We start from the raw sequence: 19,905 nt of genomic DNA, 5'->3' as shown, positions 1-19,905 counted from the left end.
TCATATATATTATTACCAAATTATAATCTTCCACACTTTTCACAGTATTATAAATTACCCTCAACTTGGTAAAATAAACTATATTAAAGTCCTCCTCTCATGCCTTTAGAATTTACCAGTGTGGATGATTAATTAACACCAGAAAGTTAAAACAGAGTTCAGAGGCAATTGAAATTATTCAACGAACTGTTCCATCCCATAGTATACCAAACATTACCATTATTCTAAATATTTCATAAATGTTACATATCCCAAGTGTTCATTAAGTCCTCATGACATTAATTCTCATAAGAAATCATATATACCCCAAACTCAGCCAAAACCGAAAAACTCCATAAAATTCACTGTGCGTGCTCCTCAAAGACCTACAGTGGGGGAAAAAAGTATTTAGTCAGCCACCAATTGTGCAAGTTCTCCCACTTAAAAAGATGAGATAGGCCTGTAATTTTCATCATAGGTACACGTCAACTATGACAGACAAATTGAGAGAAAAAAAATCCAGAAAATCACATTGTAGGATTTTTTATGAATTTATTTGCAAATTATGGTGGAAAATAAGTATTTGGTCACCTACAAACAAGCAAGATTTCTGGCTCTCACAGACCTGTAACTTCTTCTTTAAGAGGCTCCTCTGTCCTCCACTCGTTACCTGTATTAATGGCACCGGTTTGAACTTGTTATCAGTATAAAAGACACCTGTCCACAACCTCAAACAGTCACACTCCAAACTCCATTATGGCCAAGACCAAAGAGCTGTCAAAGGACACCAGAAACAAAATTGTAGACCTGCACCAGGCTGGGAAGACTGAATCTGCAATAGGTAAGCAGCTTGGTTTGAAGAAATCAACTGTGGGAGCAATTATTAGGAAATGGAAGACATACAAGACCACTGATAATCTCCCTCGATCTGGGGCTCCACGCAAGATCTCACCCCGTGGGGTCAAAATGATCACAAGAACGGTGAGCAAAAATCCCAGAACCACACGGGGGACCTAGTGAATGACCTGCAGAGAGCTGGGACCAAAGTAACAAAGCCTACCATCAGTAACACACTACGCCGCCAGGGACTCAAATCCTGCAGTGCCAGACGTGTCCCCCTGCTTAAGTCAGTACATGTCCAGGCCCGTCTAAAGTTTGCTAGAGTGCATTTGGATGATCCAGAAGAGGATTGGGAGAATGTCATATGGTCAGATGAAACCAAAATATAACTTTTTGGTAAAAACTGAACTCGTCGTGTTTGGAGGACAAAGAATGCTGAGTTGCATCCAAAGAACACCATACCTACTGTGAAGCATGGGGGTGGAAACATCATGCTTTGGGGCTGTTTTTCTGCAAAGGGACCAGGACGACTGATCCGTGTAAAGGAAAGAATGAATGGGACCATGTATCGTGAGATTTTGAGTGAAAACCTCCTTCCATCAGCAAGGGCATTGAAGATGAAACGTGGCTGGGTCTTTCAGCATGACAATGATCCCAAACACACCGCCCGGGCAACGAAGGAGTGGCTTCGTAAGAATCATTTCAAGGTCCTGGAGTGGCCTAGCCAGTCTCCAGATCTCAACCCCATAGAAAATCTTTGGAGGGAGTTGAAAGTCCGTGTTGCCCAGCGACAGCCCCAAAACATCACTGCTCTAGAGGAGATCTGCATGGAGGAATGGGCCAAAATACCAGCAACAGTGTGTGAAAACCTTGTGAAGACTTACAGAAAACGTTTGACCTGTGTCATTGCCAACAAAGGGTATATAACAAAGTATTGAGAAACTTTTGTTATTGACCAAATACTTATTTTCCACCATAATTTGCAAATAAATTCATAAAAAATCCTACAATGTGATTTTCTGGATATTTTTTTCTCAATTTGTCATTCATAGTTGACGTGTACCTATGATGAAAATTACAGGCCTCTCTCATCTTTTTAAGTGGGAGAACTTGCACAATTGGTGGCTGACAAAAACCTTTTTTCCCCACAGTATCACCCCAGAAAACCCCCCAAAATTGAAACAACAACCCTTTATAAACATCATACTAGGTGTGTTGTTTTTTATTTGAAAACCCCAATTAAAAAACAACAACCAAACAGCCAGGTCATGAGGACTCCTGATTTCTCTCTTCCCCTTCTGCCTACAGTTTCTTAACTGGTGCCCTTTCCTTGCACAGTAACTACACGGTTCCTCACATTCTCTAGCAAAATGTCCCGTTTTGTCACAATTGTAACACTTCCACTCACTCCTGTCTCCACTATTACCATTTCCTTCTTGTCTGTCTTTGCTACCGTAACCTCTCTTCTCTCCTAGGTATTGACTAATAGTCTGACTGTCTCTAATTCAACACAAAACCCCATCATCAAATGTACTCCCAGCAGAACTGAAAAAAACAAAACAGACTGATTTCCAGGACACTGCACCTTTGTTTCTGGCCTCACTATCTCCCCGAGAATTGGCCCTCCCTCAAGGTCCCTCCCAATCTGCTCTTGGTAAACTGCAAACCTTTTATTGCTTCTGGTTTCATAGGGTATTGCTTCTGATATGGCCTATGATTAGATTTGGGTATCACCTGTACTGGAATTACCCCTTTTATTAATCCTACGTCTGCTGGACCCCGGGACCACAAATGCTCTGGAACTTCTTTTAAGTCTGACTCCTGTTGTTCTGTCAACAGGTATTCCTCTCCTCAGCATCTGCTATTCTCATCTAAATGTACTATCTGTGGATGGGCTGTGTTGATCGCCACTCACAATATTGACCCAATCAGTGATCCTCTTATCCTTGGATACCCACTGGCCCATGTCTTTCCAGTCCTCTGCTGGCTCCTTTGCTAGGGACACATGTGGGCTCCATCTTTCCCTGAACTTTGGGGCCCTAGTTCCACCTCCACTGCTACGTGGGTGTTGTCATAGTGAAACCATTTCAAGGCTATAGTCCTTTCTGTGGTTTTAAATAATGCTTCCTCATAGATTGCATCTGGACCTGGGTGTTTGTTATACCAGAGAGTACAGTGTAGGTCATCGGGGGACATTTTAGTGGGGCCTGGTACTACATCATCAGCAAGTTCCATCAAGGTTCGGGAATATCAGTTATTCCCCCCTTAACAAATCTTGCCTATACCTATAACATGGCTCCCCTTCCCCACAGACCACCATATTGTCTCTGACTATGTGTACTTTCATTCCCCTCTCAGTGGAAATGACGGCCACATTCAATTTAGTCATTACATCACGTCCTAGTAAATTTACCGGACACAGCTTAGATATCAGGATGGGTATGGTTGCCTCTCCTCCTGATTGGTCATGTTTTAGGGTTATTGGGGCTGATAACCTTTCAATAAATTGATGACCAGAGGCAGATCGCACTATGATTTTCTCCCCATCAATCCTGACTCCATCTGGCTTGTCTGTTGCACAGATTGCTGTCCTGCAGGCTCCCGTGTCACAAAGGAATTTTATTTTCTTACCCATTACTGTCAATGTCAAATAAGGTTTCTGTTCCTGTTGAAGTGCTAAGTCAATAGTAGCCAATTCAAACACCTCACAATTTGGATCAAACGGTTCCTTAGTCTTCCCCTCACTAGAGTCTACTATTTCTCCCTCAAGGACTAGTCACGCCTTATCTTCCTCACGCTCAAAGCTGGGGGATGGACTTCTCTCTCTCTCGCTTCTCTCTTTTCTCTCCCAGGTTTCCCTTCTTGCCCTCTCCTTTATGTTTGCAGCGGGAAAAGTTATGGCCTATCTTGCCACAGTATTTACACGGGGCCTCACATTCTTTGGCGAAGTGCCCTCCCTTGTTACAGTTAAAGCCCCTATACCCCCCCCATGGCCTTCACTCTTTCCTGCCTTATCTCCTCTCTCTCCTAAGTTTCTAGTTCTACCCGCCATCTCTCCCAGAGTGGCAATTAGTTACTCTGCATCTTCCTCTTCTTTCTTGGCTCTGTCCTGTCTGTTATTCTGCTCATGATGGATTGCATGTCTCTCTGAGGCTATTACACAATTCAGTTATTTTCCCAACATACTCTCCGTGATCGGCCCATGGCAAAAGTGTCCTCTGGGCATCCCCTGAAACCCACTGCCCTCTAACGGCAGCCCAAACCTTACTATTCCTGTTTTGGGGTGGCTCATTCCTTCTACCGCTCTGGCCACATCCTCTGTGTTCATGGCCTGTCTGCTAAATGGCATATTTTTATTATTACTGTATACATCTAAGGTTGCTGGGGCCCCTTTCATTCCCCGCCAATAGATTAGGTAAGGCTATCAGTGGGTAATGGCCCCCTCCTACTCTCTCTCTCTCTTTCTCTCACTGCTTCTTTCTCCTTTACACACCTTATGTATCTGTTTAAGCATGGATTCGAGTTTATCTGCGTCTAGACGTCCCTCAAAACCATACCTCTCCCTCCACCTGGTTACATAATGGAGATTTCTTCTATCCCTGGATTCCATTTTAATTACATCAAGTATTTCTCGTCCCCAGTATATTCTGGGACCTCTTGTGAGGATTTGCCCCCCATGGTTGGTACTGTTAAAAATCCCTTAGCCACCTCTTCTATATAACAAGTCAATTTAACAAGTAATTCAAAACAGCTTCACACAACAACACCTTGAATCACCCCTTCTGTATATGTAATCTTGACTAGTCCCCCAGAATTATCTCATACTTTACAGAGGGATTTATCCCCACAATGTAATCTTGATAATTCCTGACAGTCTCATACAACAGGAATGGGTTCTCCCTCCTCTATACAACCACCTGGAATTATTCATAGATGTGACTTTTGAGCAAACATTAGGTCTCACACATATACAACCTTACATGATTATTGGTTAACACCATCGGTAACCCTGAGTTTATAAGGCTCCAGAACGGATAGAGTTACAGCAAAATCTACAGTTGTTTGTGACTTTTGACTTTACTAATAATCTATTTCTCACACATGCTATTTTAATTCCTTCTGGTGTACTTTTTGTATTTGTTTAACCCAGATTATTTGTTGACTGTTCTATAATCTCTTACAGGTTACATCCCATAGGTGTACTTTTAATAGTTCCTTCTATTTCAACACCGGGTAGTTTCTTTTGGTAATGGCCTATTACCGTGAATCGTTACGGACCCACCAACAGGTTGACTAGTCCCCCAGAATTATCTCCTACTCTACGGAGGAATCTATCCCCACAATGTAATCTTGATAATTCCTGACAGTCCCCTACATTTCACTTAAAATGGCTACGCATTGATCAATTTGCTACTTTTCAATATTTTAGCAAGTTCTCAAATCAATTTCACCAAGTAATGAATAAAGACTACTGACCTTATCCTTGCAGCCGAGATTCAATGTAGGTTTGGATTCCGTCACCGTCTCTGTCATTAATCAGGTGTCCTCTGGCCTGTTTTAACCCTTAATGTCAAAGGGCAGGACTTTCTATTTTCGAATGTATCATTCGCCCGTCTACAGTTTTCAGAGTTACCTGGAATGACAGAAACAGGGTATTGGAGTCCAGCTCAGAAGGACCAAGCTGTTACGTGAATTATTTAACAAACTATTTCAGTGTCTCTGTGCGTCTCCCAAAAGGTTGTAAGTCTTTTGGGATTTAAGTAACGGCCAGAGTCCCGGTCTGCATAGTCAGAGATATTTATTCATTGAGGATTCTGCCATCACAATTTCAGAGTCCATCTTTTATACTCATACGTCATACAAAAAAATCCCTCCCCTCTGTAGGCGGGCTGTAGTTTTCCACTCCAAAACTGCTCTACTGACCATCAGTTCACACACACACACACACACACATATACACACATGCATACACACACACACACATACATACCCTACTCCCTGCATTACTTAGTTATTGCCGTTCTCACAATATTATGCACCATGTTTTCATAACAGTTTCTCCCCTCCCTAAATTGGGAGGCCTCTTTATCTTAGTTTCTCAGTTGTCTTTGTTGTCTGGCCTAACTCTTACTCACATTGCTAAATAGTGGCTCAATGCCATAGCCTTTACTGGTCCTACACTCACACATTTCTAACACATTATACACAGTTTCAGGGTGTAATAATTAGTCATTAATAATTAATCTATCAGCTGCCATATTAGTCGATTTAGAAGAGATACCCAAATACATTTATAAAATGTGTTCCAAAATGCCATGCCCAAATGCCACCGCAATTCAAGAACAACCTAACAGTCTTAGTACTCCTCCAACCTGTTTCAGCTGAAGGAGCAGAGCCTAAAGATATAAAGCTCTCTGTACTCCTAAAGTAACATTAATACTGCCAACTGTCAATCACACTGGTGATAACAGAATAATGGCATTACCTGAAGCTAGCCACACACAGTCAAGTGCCGTAAGCGTGAGGTGAGCGAGTCATCGCCAAATGACTGAACTGTATCAAAACACTAGCTTTCTCCACTCCAAACTTCCATGGGTAACAGACTAACGGTCAATGACGGTCAGTGAGCTAAAAATATAAGTGTCTCTTGAAAGCCATTTGGGCCGGTTTCCATTTTGGGGTGGAATAGAGAGGGGACAGGTTTGATAGAGTAGAGCAAGACACACACACGTTCTCTAACACACAGTACACAGAGGTAGACGGATCTGATGTGATCTGCACACCATCCTCTATGGCTAGTGAGTCACCAACCCTGACAGGGCAGCTAGTAACCTATTTAGCAGGGTGGCTGATGAGTAGAGGATAACATCACAAATTAATGCTAGCCTCAAATAACCTCATGAGCGCAGACGGTCGGGTTGACAAATCAGTGGTTGTTTGTGTGTCGGGCTCACACACAGGCGAGCAGCGAGAGAGCGAGAGTGAGAGAGAGAGAGCGAGAGAGGACTGACAGACCCACACTCAGATAGACACACCCCTCCAGGCCTCATCATCACCAAGTGATATGAACCTCATCCAGCTCCCCCACCAGGAGCAGACGGAACACATTAGTATGGGTCTCTTATCAGCTGATGCAACATTGCACCAAAATGGCCGCCGTGCGGAACCGCAACAGCAGCATCCAGCAGGTCATATTAGCCATTTCCCAAAATATCTCATCATCCGCCCATAGCGGCCCCCCGCCTCCCCTATAGTCCAAATGTTTGGCTATGCCTGGGTTCAGTGATGTGTGTGTTTGTGGATCAGTGTGTGTGTCTGATGCAGACAGATACTGATGCCCCCGGGGCATAGGGCGCCCACCGTTCTTGCCCTGCTGTACGCCTGCAGTGTGACAGTGGGGCTGACAGCTCTGTCATCTGATAATGTTAGAATGCACGCACACACAAGCACAAACACACAGTGTGCTGCAAGAGGGGTGAATAGATTGTTTCATTAAAGCAGAGGGCAAAAATAAGAGAGATAAGGACAACCAGGGAGGAAAGATGTAATGTCTCCTGCTACAAACCCTTCTCAATCTAGGACTGATCATCCCACTACTAGAACTACCTGTTATGATCGACAGTTGAGGAGGCAGAATTCGATCCCACGCCAGCAACGACACTTCATACTAGTCTTGGTTGGGCAAAAGAAGAGCTGTTATTTCAGGTCTCGGGGATGGTGACATCACTTCACAATGGCTGCTAGCTCAGCTTTCTAGCTCCCATCTGCTCCGTGTGCACCCCAGGACTGATCAACAACACTGGCCCTTGATCTTTTCATCCATAATTGACTATCCTCAAATCAAGCTGTTTGGAGTCAAACAGGCTCTTACTAGTTTGTTGTGTGAGAGATGGCGGTGACTGGTACTGAAACCAGTAAGCAGGGGACTCATGAAACCAGTAAGCAGGGGACTCATGAAACCAGTAAGCAGGGGACTCATGAAACCAGTAAGCAGGGGACTCATGGACAGCAACGGGGAAGAAGAAAAAGCCTATCTAGGCTAGGGAGAAATGGCACTAGAGTGTGTGTGCATGTTTTATGAGAGAGGAAATAAGTGGTAAATATACAACAGGTTACAGATTGCCCACTTACTGAACTTCAAGACAAGACATAAACTATTTGAAACGTTTTATCACTAATTGGTCAGTAAAAGTGAGCCCTGACCTTTACCTTTAGTGGGGGAAATACAAAACTGACCCAACACCAGCATCTAGGGGCAACTTCTCCCTAGTCCCCTTTCACCCATACATGTTGGTTTCTTCCTCTGGTAGTGAGTCCGGTCTGTCCGCACATTACATGACAGACATCACTGCAAAGGAACCTAACCCCACCAAAGAGAGACACGCACACAAACGTGTACACAACGAAACACTGTCAGACACTGATACACACTGGAATGCAACCAGACAAGCACACACACCTCGTCCATCCTGTGACACACTCTACTGAAGCTGTGCTTAGATTCATGGTTCTCATCAGCCAGCAATGATCCGTGCCTGGCTGCGTCACGGTGCTAGCGCTCATCTCTGGGGCGGTGGGGAGAATTACACGGCGCAACACGATTAGTGGGCTGGAGGAACTAGCCAATGAGGATGACACCCCATTTCGGACCCCGGCTCTCGTGAGGGGAATTAACGTGCAGAATCTGAGTTAAAGTGGAGAATAGCCTCCGAGCTCTCTGTGCAGAGGACATTTTCATTGGTTTAGGTACGTTCAGAAATAGAAAACACGATTCTTTATGACTACTAAGGTTTGTTATTTGGTGCACTATAAGCACAGCCTGTACATATGCAAAGTGGGGCAAATTAATCAGGTTAAACGATAAGATTTGAATATGTCGGCTGGGCCCTAGTTAAATTTGATACATGATTGCATCTGAATGACCACCAGAGTTAATGAGAAAAACAGAAATCTCACAGGAGAGGAAAACTTACAACACAGCTCCCACACAACACAATGGGCTGGTTCAGCATTGCAGCCGATGTGACACATTTTGGGTTAATTGTGATTGACGGACTGATCTACAAAGAATAATGAGAAGTTAAAAAAAGGTCAGTTGTAGAACAGTCAGCAATGTCGAACAAGCCGAATGAGGAAAGCCTATCAGGTATTACAAGAACAGGACCGATTTTAGAAAACGGAACCTCCCTATGAAAACCTGGGGCATGCTCATTAGGCACCAAACGTAAGGAAACAGACTGAAACTAGAAAATACTACTTGGACCCGTCCAATAACGGCATGTTTCCATTTTATTTTGCAAAACGTTTTGGTACAGTGTGCCCTAATGAACATATACCTGGTGAGAAGTGAATCAGTCTGTTATAGCACCCACACAATACGCTACCATTTTCAACGTACTGAACAGAAACAGCGGTTTCACAGTGAAAATATAATTCCTCCAACATAACAGTTCTCCATAATTTCACAACTGCATGTGTTTATCAGTCAAGAAACACCTCAGATGTAGCCAATAACAGATTGATGGGTCTATTCCTCATCATACTGTAGTTTCAAACGGGAATATAATTCAATAGTTGGACTACGCTGCCCTCTAGTGGCTATGGAATGATCATGGAATATAAATAATTGTGAAGGCCACCTGTACAAATACGTTTTTCTGACCAGGAGGGTGCAAAGTTAAAGAATAGGCAGATCGAATGCATTTCGTAGAGCATTTATGATTTTCTGTCATAGCTAGTTGGAAATCATGTCAGCTCTCGTAATTACATTTCTATTTGCAACGTTAACATTTCACCTTACTGCATAGCGAATACACCCCTGACGCTAAGTACAACAAGTAATCCGTAGGGCTGAAAACAAAGATACTGTATTAGACAGCTTCCCAAGTGTGCTTTCTTCTGATGCTTTCACTCTTTTCTTGATCCAACCTACGCACTCCAATGGAAAATGATCCACATAATCAAAAGATAGTTTAGCTGGAAACTGACAACAGTTTATGCTCTGTTACTGTCGGAAGGGTAAAACACTTATTTCCTGATCAGCTCACTGAATGAACACTTTAGCCTTCGATGACAGTACCAACAGAAGGTAAACTGTCAAAAACGTATCGGTCTCTGCTAAAGATAGTACAGCGCATTTGATGCGAAAAATGACACGACAGGTGCATTTTAATGTACGTTTCTTTTTTTATTTGAAGTTAAATGTTCATTTCCATGCTGTGTTTCAGTAAGAATACAGACGGTGCGTGTGGCTCCAGTCAGAATATCCAGTAGTACAAATCAGATTCAAGCTACACATACTGAACAGAAGAGAGAAAATAAGGGGACAGGACAGAGAGAAAGAGAATATTATGGAACAGTGGGGCGATACAAGACAACATAAGCAGGTTCCTTTTTTTAAACCAAGTTTTTAGTATTTTTACGGTGCCAATGCAAACCTGCTTTACCTTACATAAGAGAGATGGAGAAACTGTTTCGCGCTCCTTGTTTCTTTTTTTCTGCTACAACCCATCGTCTCTATACGTCAGCAAAGAGTAAAAAAGCAGCGCTACAGCCTCCGTGCACAACAATGCGTGGTCCATGCCCCGGACCTGAGTGGTGATCGCAAAGAAAGAGATGCTCGGGGGAAGTTCTGCCATCGTCATTGATAAAAAAAAGTATTGCAACGGGAGAGAGAGGGGAGAAACACAAAGGGCACTTTGTTCCTTCTAAAAAGCTTTATGTCCCCTTTTTTTTTTAAACAGTCAAAATCCACCATCATCCCTAATTTGCGAACAAAAGCTTAGACGACTATCGTAAAGTAGCACGAAGACATCACAGTTCTAGAAAAAGAGTTACAGCAAACGTTTGTGTTTTAAAACTCAACTTGGCGAGCGCGTGAACGTTGACGACCGCAGGCAAGCACACTTGGCAACTGATGACACTTCAAAAATGAAAACGAAAAAAGATGATAAACGATGTGAACCTTACAGGCACAGGCTTGCAAAATGAGTTACAAAAACAAAAAAATTGTAACACCCAGGAACAGCTCGAAGCTTTAGCTTTTACATTTTCTCTTGTGTTTCAATGCGGAAGTGTATTATTTCCAATGAAATGGGCGATTTTTTCTCTTATTTGTTTAGAAAAGAAAAACCAGAAGAGATAACCCGAAGGGCTTTGAGCTGACAGACGGATAGAGAGAGTGATAGTAAACAAGAAGGGGGGGGTAAAAGAGCGAGTTGGCGTCGGCGTAAAAGCCGAGTTTGGGAGCTCTCACTGACACCTTAGTAGGACCTGGGGCTAGCAGGCGGAGAGGGGTAGGTAGGGAGAGAGAGGTGTCGTATTGGCCGTGAAGTTTCACTGAGTCTCATCCTCCACATCTTGCAGTGCTTCTTTATTCTGTTCTTCACCTGAAGAGAGAGGAACATGTATTCCATTTAATTATATATTTTTAATCTTCAATTTCATCATTCAAAGCCAGTTTGTCATTTTCACCACAAACACAAAGAACATAAATGGACAAAAGAAAGTCCAGAGCCCACCCACTGTTACCATGGCAACAGGGAGCTGAGGTTTCCAGTGATAAGGCCTTCAGGGGAGGAATGGTTAGTAAAGACAGGTGGTGTAGTAAAGAGAGGTGGTGAAGGGTGAGTGAGATGTCCTGAGGAAGACCACCAGAGTCAGACTCCCACAGGCTGCTCGGGTGGGACCCCCCCCAAATGTCCTTCGATGGTCCAAGTTTAAGGTCCCCTAGGTATATATCTAGGATCAGCTTTCCCTCCCCCAATCATAACCTTAAAGGACTAGTGTGCAAGATTCTGGAATTTAATTGTTCTACTTACCCAGAATCAGATGAACTCGTGGATACCATTTTTATGTCTCTGTGTGTAATGTGAAGGAAGTTAGCTGTAGTTTCGCGAGCCAATGCTGACTAGCGTTAGCGCAATTACTTGATTTGACTGAAAGTCTACAGGTATGGTAGCAGTCGCACAGCCATGAGCGTTACAATTATAAAATTGGTGTTTGGCGGTCAGTCTATACAAGCTACATTTGTGAAATGAATGCCTTCGGGGTCAATGGGAGAAATAACGTACCAATACTACTTTAGCTACAAACGCTTTGGAAAACCTACCCACGAGTCATGTTGCACAAAAACAAAACGTCATTCAAAACACATTGGGTGGTGGGCAGGAGAATGTACATGCAGTGCCTTAAGAAAGTATTCATGCCCCATGACTTATTCCACATTTTGTTGTGTTACAGCCTGAATTTTAAATTGAGATTGTGTCACTGATCTACACACAATAACCCATAATGTCAGTGGAATTTGTTTGTAGATATTACAACTTCAAAGCTGAAATGTCTTGAGTCAATAAGTATTCAACCCCTTTGTAATAGCAAGACTACATAAGTTCAGGAGTAAATATGTGCTTAACAAATCGCATAATAAGTTACATGGACTCATTCGTGTTCAATAATAGTGTTTAACATGATTTTTGAATGACTACCCCATCTCTGTATCCCACATCTACAAATATCTGTAAGGTCCCTCAAATCGACTAGTGAATTTCAAGTACAGATTCAACCACCAAGACCAGGGAGGTTTTTCGATGCCTCGCAAAGGGCACAGATTGGTAGATGTGTAAAAAATATATATATAAAGCAGACGCTGAATATCCCTTTGAGCATGGTGAAGTTATTCATTAGGCTTTGGATGGTGTATCAATACACCCAGTAACAACAAAGATATAGGCATCCTTCCTAACTCAGTTGCCGGCGAGGAAGGAAACCACTTAGAAATTGTTGTGGAAATTCTAATCAATAATGAGGAGAGACAAGGTCAATCACCAAATCAGGATATTACTTTATTCAAAACATATTAATAAGGCAGCAGGTCACACCACCCACACACGTGAATGGAGTGAGTGCTCTGTAATACTGAGGCTGGTTGACCCCACACACTGAAGTGTGATGCCGAGAGCTCTGACATACAAAGAATACAAATATATTTTATAGCAAAGATACACCCTCTCAGTCTACATGACAAACAGCAGATGTGTGGAATGAGTCAAAAGGTTAGGATTTGTATGAAAGAAACGAATAATTCACAGCAGACAGTATCTGCTGTGATGACTGTTCTCATTGTATGGAAACCAGGGTTTGGCCCCCAAGACGAGGTTCCTCTCATCATTATCCATACCCGAGCCATCTCCCCCGGTACCTTACATTACACAAACACCAACTCATTCTATGGAATGCATGCTGTAGGTTTGATCACCAAACCATCCATTAATCAATTGTCAGCTCCAGATACCCCTATCTCAAGTAAAACCCATGCCTAGTCTAGCTGCAGGGAGCTGGAGTAGAAACCATCCCTTTACAAAAACACAGCATTAGTAGAACAGAAATGTCTTACTTTTTGTTAAGTATATAATTTGTTAACTATTAATATTAAACAAAGCAGGTAAACATTGTACAAGTTAATTTCTCTCTCACAGGATTTCACCATGAGGCCAATTGTGATTTTAAAACAGTTACAGAGTTTAATGGCTGTGATAGGAGAAAATGGAGGATGGATCAACATTGTAGTTACTCCACAATACTAACAAATGACAGAGTGAAAAGGAAGCCTGTACAGAATAAAACTATTCCAAAACATGCATCCTGTTTGCAATACGGTACTAAAGTAATACTGCAAAATATGTTGCAAAGAAATTAACTTTTTGTCCTGAATACAAAGCGTTATGTTTGGGGCAAATCCAACACATCACTGAGTACCACTCTTCATATTTTCAAGCATGGTGGTGGCTGCATCATGTTATGGGTATGCTTGTCATCGGCAAGGACTAGGGAGTTTAGGATAAAAATAGCACAGGCAAATTCCTAGAAGAAAACCTTGTTCAGTCTGCCTTCCAACAGATATTGGGAGACAAATTCACCTTTCAGCAGGACAATAAGCTGAAACACAAGGCCAAATCTACACTGGAGTTGCTTACCAAGATGACACTGAATGTTCTTGAGTGGCCTAGTTACAGTTTTTACTTAAATCTATGGCAAGACTTTAACATGTCTGTCTAGCAATGATCAACAATCAACTTGACAGAGGTTGAAGAATTTTTAAATATCATAATGGGCAAATATTGTACAATCCAGGTGTGCAATGCTCTTAGAGACTTACCCAGAAAGACTAACCGCCGCCAAAGGTGCTTCTACATAGTATTGACTCAGCGGTGTGAATACTTATGTTAATGAGATATTTCTACATTTTACTTACATTACATTTGCAAAAATGTATAAATACATGTTTTCACTGTCATTATAGGGTATTGTGTGTAGATGGGTGAGGAAAAAATATATTTAATACATTTTGAATTCAGGCTGTAACCACAAAATGTGGAATAAGTCAAGGGGTATGAATACTTTCTGAAGGCACTGTATGTAAAAATGTTGTTTCATCAGACCACAGAATATTTTGCCTTATGCCCGGAGTCTCTCACGTGCCTTTTTGCAGGCTTGCCGTCATGTGCCTTTTTCTCAGAAGTGACTTCCGTCTGGCCACCCTCCCATAAAGCCCAAATTGGTGAAGTGCTGTAGACTATTGTTCTTCTGGCAGGTTCTCCCATCTCAGCCAAGGAACTGTCAGAGTGGTCATTGGGTTCTTGGTCACCTCCCTGACCAAAGTCCTTCTTGCCTGGTTGCTCAGTTTGGTCGGACAGCCAGCTCTAGGAAGAGTCTGGGTAGTTCCATATTTTTTCAATTTCCCAATGATGGAGACCACTGTGCTCTTGGAAACTTTCAACACTCTAGAAATTGTTTTATACCCTTCATCACAATTCTCTCTGATATCTACAGACAGTTCCTTGGACGTCATGGTATAGTTTCTGCTCTGACATGCACTGTCAACTATGGGACCTTACAGTGCATTTGGAAAGTATTCAGACCTCTTCCCTTATTCCACACTGTTACTTTACAGCCTTATTCTAAAATGGATGAAATAAATAAAAAATCCTCAATCTACACACAACACCCCATAATGACAAAGGGAAAACAGGTTTTTAGAAATGTTGGCAAAAATATTTTTTTTAAAATAAGTATTCAGACCCTTTGCTATGAGACTGGACATTGAGCTAAGGTGCATCCTGTTTCCATTGATCATCTTTGAGATGTTTCTACAACTTTATTGGAGTCCACCTGTGGTAAATTAAATTGATTAGACATGATTAGGAAAGGCACACACCTGTCTATATAAGGTCCCACAGTTGACAGTGCATGTCAGAGCAAAAACCAAGCCATGAGGTCGAAGGAATTGTCCGTAGAGCTCAGAGACAGGATTGTGTCGAGGCACAGATCTGGGGAAGGGTACCAAAACATTTCTGCAGCATTGAAGGTCCCCAAGAACACAGTGGCCTCCATCATTCTTAAAACTGAGAAATCATGGGAAAAGGGCCTTGGTCAGGGAAGTGACCAAGAACCCGATGGTCACTCTGACAGAGCTCCAGAGTTCTTCTGTGGAGATGGGGGAATCTTCCAGAAGGACAACCATCTCTGCGGCACTCCACCAATCAGGCCTTTATGGTAGTGTGGCCAGACGGAAGCCACTCCTCAGTAAAAGGCACATGACAGCCCGCTTGGAGTTTGCCAAAAGGCACCGAAAAGCCTCTCAGACCATATGAAACAAGATTCTCTGGTCTGATGAAACCAAGATTTAACTCTTTAACCTGAATGCCAAGCATCACGTCTGGAGGAAACCTGGCACCATCATGCTGTGGGGATGTTTTTCAGCGGCAGGGACTGGGAGACTAGTCAGGATGGAGGAAAAGATTAACGGAGCAAAGTACAGAGAGATCCTTGATGAAAACCTGCTCCAGAGCTCAGGACCTCAGACTGGGGCAAAGGTTCACCTTCCAACTGGACAACGACCCTATGTACACAGCCAAGACAACGCAGGAGTGGCTTTGGGACAAGTCTCTGAATGTCCTTGAGTGGCCCAGCCAAAGCCCAGACTTGAACATCTCTGGAGAGACCTGAAAATAGCAGTGCAGCGATGCTGCCCATCCAACCTGACAGAGCTTGACAGGATCTGCAGAGAAGAATGGGAGAAACTCCAAATACAGGTGTGCCAAGCTTGTAGCGTCATACCCAAGAAGACTCGAGGCCATAATTGCTGCCAAATGTGCTTTAACAAAGTACTGAGTAAAGGGTCTGAATACTTATGTAAATGTTATATCCAGGTTTTTTTTACACATTTGCAAAAATGTCAAAAAAAAAACCTTCTTTTGCTTTGTCATTATGGGGTATTGTGTGTAGATTGATGAGGGGGAAAAAACAATTTAAACCATTTTAGAATAAGGCTGTAACGTCACAAAATGTGGAAAAAGTCCAGGGGTCTGAATACCTTCCGAATGCACTGTATATAGTCAGGTGTGTTTCTTTCTAAAATCATGTCCAAAAAATTGAATAGGCCACATGTGGACTCCAATCAAGTTGTAGTGACATCAATGATGATCAAAGGAAATTGGATGCACCTGAGCTCAATTTGGAGTGTCATAGCAAAGGGGTGTGAATACTTATGTAAAATATGTATATATTCATTTTCAATGAATTAGTTAATTTCTAAAAACATGGTTTCACTGTCATTATGGGGTATTGTGTGTATATAGGTGAGATTGTTTTTTATATTTAATCTATTTTGAATTCAGGCTGTAACAACAAAATGTGGAATACGTCACAGGGTATGAATACTTTCTGAAGGCACTAGTGCTAGTGTGCAAACCAGTATCAACACCACAAGACAAAGATCTTTATTCTTCACACTGCAAAATGTAAAAAGCCTCGGTAAAGATTTAGCAGCTAGCAAAAACCTTTTGGACCACCTAGGCTTGTTGCTTAGGAAGGTTTCCATAGAGATGGCACAGCTATCTACATGGTAAAGAATTAAAGCACTGAGTGTGTAACAAAGGTTAAGAATCTGCGAAGATCAAAAATAGGAAACTATAATAAGGTGCCTAATTAGTGCCATACCTACGAGAAGCTACATGCAGTTGGTGTGGACGACAGTACGGTGTTGACAAACTGGGTCCCAAGGATTCAGTGTGATGACTGAGTGTATCGTGTTCAGCCATATTAAGTGGAATCCCTTAACTCTAGCCCAGAACCCAACAGAAAGTGTTGGTAAAACTTACGTTGCAGTGAGTAAGACAGTGACACTATCCACACAGCACTCAACTCATGCCAAACGAGAGGAGAAACGTCTCTGGCTTCTACTTAATGGACAGACACACCTGAAAACACACTGTTCTAAATGCAGCCCAGATACTGGATGATTGAGTTTGTCCATGTGGACAGCACATAGTGCTTTAGGCCAGAGACAAGGACAGTCTCATCTGGTCTAGACTATGATTAGAACAGGGTTGTGTTCACTAGGCACGAATCAGAAGAAAATGGTCCAAAACGGGAAAGCACTATCTGAACTTGCTCAATACGAAAGGCTTGTTTCCAGTTGCACAACGTTTTACTACGGTGTGAATTAATTAACCCGGCACTGGAAGATGCAGTGAGGAAGGGTTAGCGAGGGGCAGCAAGTCTGAGTGAGAAAGCAAGAGGGATGCCCAAGACAGGAGAAAGAGATGACTTACAAAATACTTCTATATAGGGAATGGGGGGGGGTGGGGGGGGCGTTGTCCTTAAGAATCTACACAGAGGAAGATGGAGACAAGAGAAATGAGAGAGAGCAGTGAACATGAGTACATCTCAACAGACGGAGAGGGATAAAGATAGTAAGAGAGAGAAATAGGTGAAACAGAAAGATAGAGAACTGAGTAGAGAGAAAGAGAAAGAGGGGGGAAAAATTATATAAAGAGAGAGATAAAGAAGGAGAAAGATAGAGGGAGTGCTGCTGAGGTTAGAGAAGGACCACTGTGCTGAGGGGAGAAGTTAAAGAAAGGGTGGGTGAGGTCAACTGTCAACTCTCCATCCCTAAGAGTACACAGCACCGGTCCAGCAGTCTGTGTGCTGTCAATAGCTGGAAAACACCCATCCTCCATGTGATCATACTTTGCTGTCAAGATGACGCAGCAGCAGTATACTTTTGAACACAGATGCTGGAGTGCGTTTAGTCCTTCAACTGTATTGTGCTACATATAATAGGTGAAGAAGCATGGAACGCTCACCATCTCCCTGCATATCTGAAGTCCATAGTGTCAGGTTGTCGCGTAGCAACTGCATGATGAGCGTGGAGTCCTTGTAGCTCTCCTCACTCAGCGTGTCCAGTTCTGCAATGGCATCGTCGAACGCCGCCTTCGCCAACCTGAGGGCAGCAGCGTGGGCAGAGTAGAGGGGTCAAAGGTTGAATTTTACAGTGCGTCCAAATCACATCAACAATGGGCTGAACATCTAGTCAACAACATGTCTTGGTATGGAATATAAAATAACATGTCTTAGAAAATAAAACATTATATTGGATTACTAGCCAGGACATCAGGTGACTTCAATGAAATGTATTGGAGCCTGTATTGCACGCCCAGTCTGAAAATTCCACCATGGTAGAAATTAGGCTTCGGCAGTATACCGTATATACCATATATCGGGGTATTTGGAAAAAGCCACAGGATGGTTTTTCTAAACCGTCGAAACTATTTCTTTGAAGTTTTTCAATACATTTTTATATTTGTAGCTACTTTTAAGTTAATACCTGCAGTCAACTTGTGTAATACGTTAGGAGATAAAGCAGATTGCGTTTTTTATTTCACCGGTCACTTTATAAAACTTACCATAGTTCCCCAGAACAGAAGGAGCCAGTCACGTGTTTGTTTGTAAATAGCACAACGGGAGAAAGCGAGCTGGTGAGTCCATAGCGTTCTATATGTATCGGCGAGTGTGTGCGGCGCACATGAGGTGATGAAGTTACACTTGTATGCAATTCACTACTTAATGTTTGCCATCAGATGTCAAAGAGTTCTGGATGAGTTCTGTACAGCTGCCATTTTTTCCCTGTGCTTCCTACTAGCATTTTTTTCTCCTCCGTTCTTCTCCCATCTGCTCTGTGTACACATGCTGCTCTTCCTTCAAAAGAAGCATGCATCACAACTTTGTTCATTTGCACAATTTATCACGTTCACTTTTGCTCGTAAATGTCCACACTCACCGAAAATGACGTTCTGTAGCTACTAGCTATGCTTGTATAACTTTATGAGCTGGATTTGCCAGTCTTTGCAATTAGTTTATGTTCGTTTTTGCTCGTTAGCATTTAGCTACATGATTACGCTATTAGTTTGTGCTAATGTAGTTAGCATTCTGGTAATAGAGGCCGAATAGGCTTTTCTTGCATATTTTGCGCCCCCTTGTGTGCTATGCCGGTAATACCGTAAATCCCGGGATGAGAGAAGGACGGTATGAAAATCTGGATACCGCCCAAGCCTAGTAGACATGAGTAGCACTAGATATGGATATCCCAAATCCTTTCTTTTAAGATATTACTGAAAGACTAACACCTGGTACTGCAGGAAAATGCTCAGTAAGGCATTGCAAACAAATCAAGTCTCATGCTTGTGCTTTATTAGACACTCACAAATCGCTTTCTATTTGACACATCTTGCAATGGAGCGTAGAGGAGGGAGATGGGCGAGTGGGGAGAGAAAAGATGGGCGAGTGGGGAGAGAAAAGACGAGAGAAGAGTGGGGAGAGAAGACTGAAGACTAGACAGAAAAGTGGGTAGAGAAGACGAGAGAGGGGGCCCACCTGCATGCGCGGTCGGGGGAATTGAGGATTTCATAATAAAATACGGAGAAGTTGAGCGCCAGTCCCAGGCGGATGGGGTGTGTCGGGGGGAGTTCGATCATGGCTATGTCGCTTGCAGCTTTGTAGGCTACCAAGCTGTTCTCTGCCGCCTCCTTTCTGTCGTTGCCCGTGGCAAACTCTGCCAGGTACCTGTGGTAGTCTCCCTTCCTAAGGAAAGAGGGGAGAACGAGACCACTTATTTCAACCCCACAAAACAAATCAATCCATGGTCTGCATATGTTAACATATGAATACTCTTTCACAGACAAGCATGGCTTGTGGGCTGAGAAAACGCAGAATCATTCTATGAATGAAAAGGGAGCTAATGCTCTT

The 19,905-nt window shown here is 42.7% G+C and overlaps 1 protein-coding gene across 2 annotated transcripts in view; it reads right to left on the bottom strand.

Moving 5' to 3' along the window:
- Positions 1–9,985: 9,985 nt before the first annotated feature.
- LOC123492149 (14-3-3 protein epsilon) overlaps positions 9,986–19,905 on the bottom strand; it is a 50,742-nt gene continuing 40,822 nt past the window's right edge. Inside the window, exons 4-6 of one of the 2 annotated variants that reach the window (XM_045224156.1) lie at positions 19,534–19,740; positions 17,967–18,103; positions 9,986–11,207 (exon numbers count right to left, since the gene is read on the bottom strand). In XM_045224156.1, the coding sequence (XP_045080091.1) occupies positions 11,155–11,207; positions 17,967–18,103; positions 19,534–19,740 (397 nt within the window). In that variant the 3' untranslated portion in view covers positions 9,986–11,154. Of the gene's footprint in view, positions 11,208–17,449; positions 17,489–17,966; positions 18,104–19,533; positions 19,741–19,905 lie in introns of those variants that run through there. The other variant, XM_045224157.1, reaches the window with a different exon arrangement.

This window comes from Coregonus clupeaformis, chromosome 13, assembly GCF_020615455.1.
Source record: "Coregonus clupeaformis isolate EN_2021a chromosome 13, ASM2061545v1, whole genome shotgun sequence".
NCBI lineage: Eukaryota > Metazoa > Chordata > Actinopteri > Salmoniformes > Salmonidae > Coregonus > Coregonus clupeaformis.
This window is presented reverse-complemented; position numbering and strand designations above follow the sequence as displayed.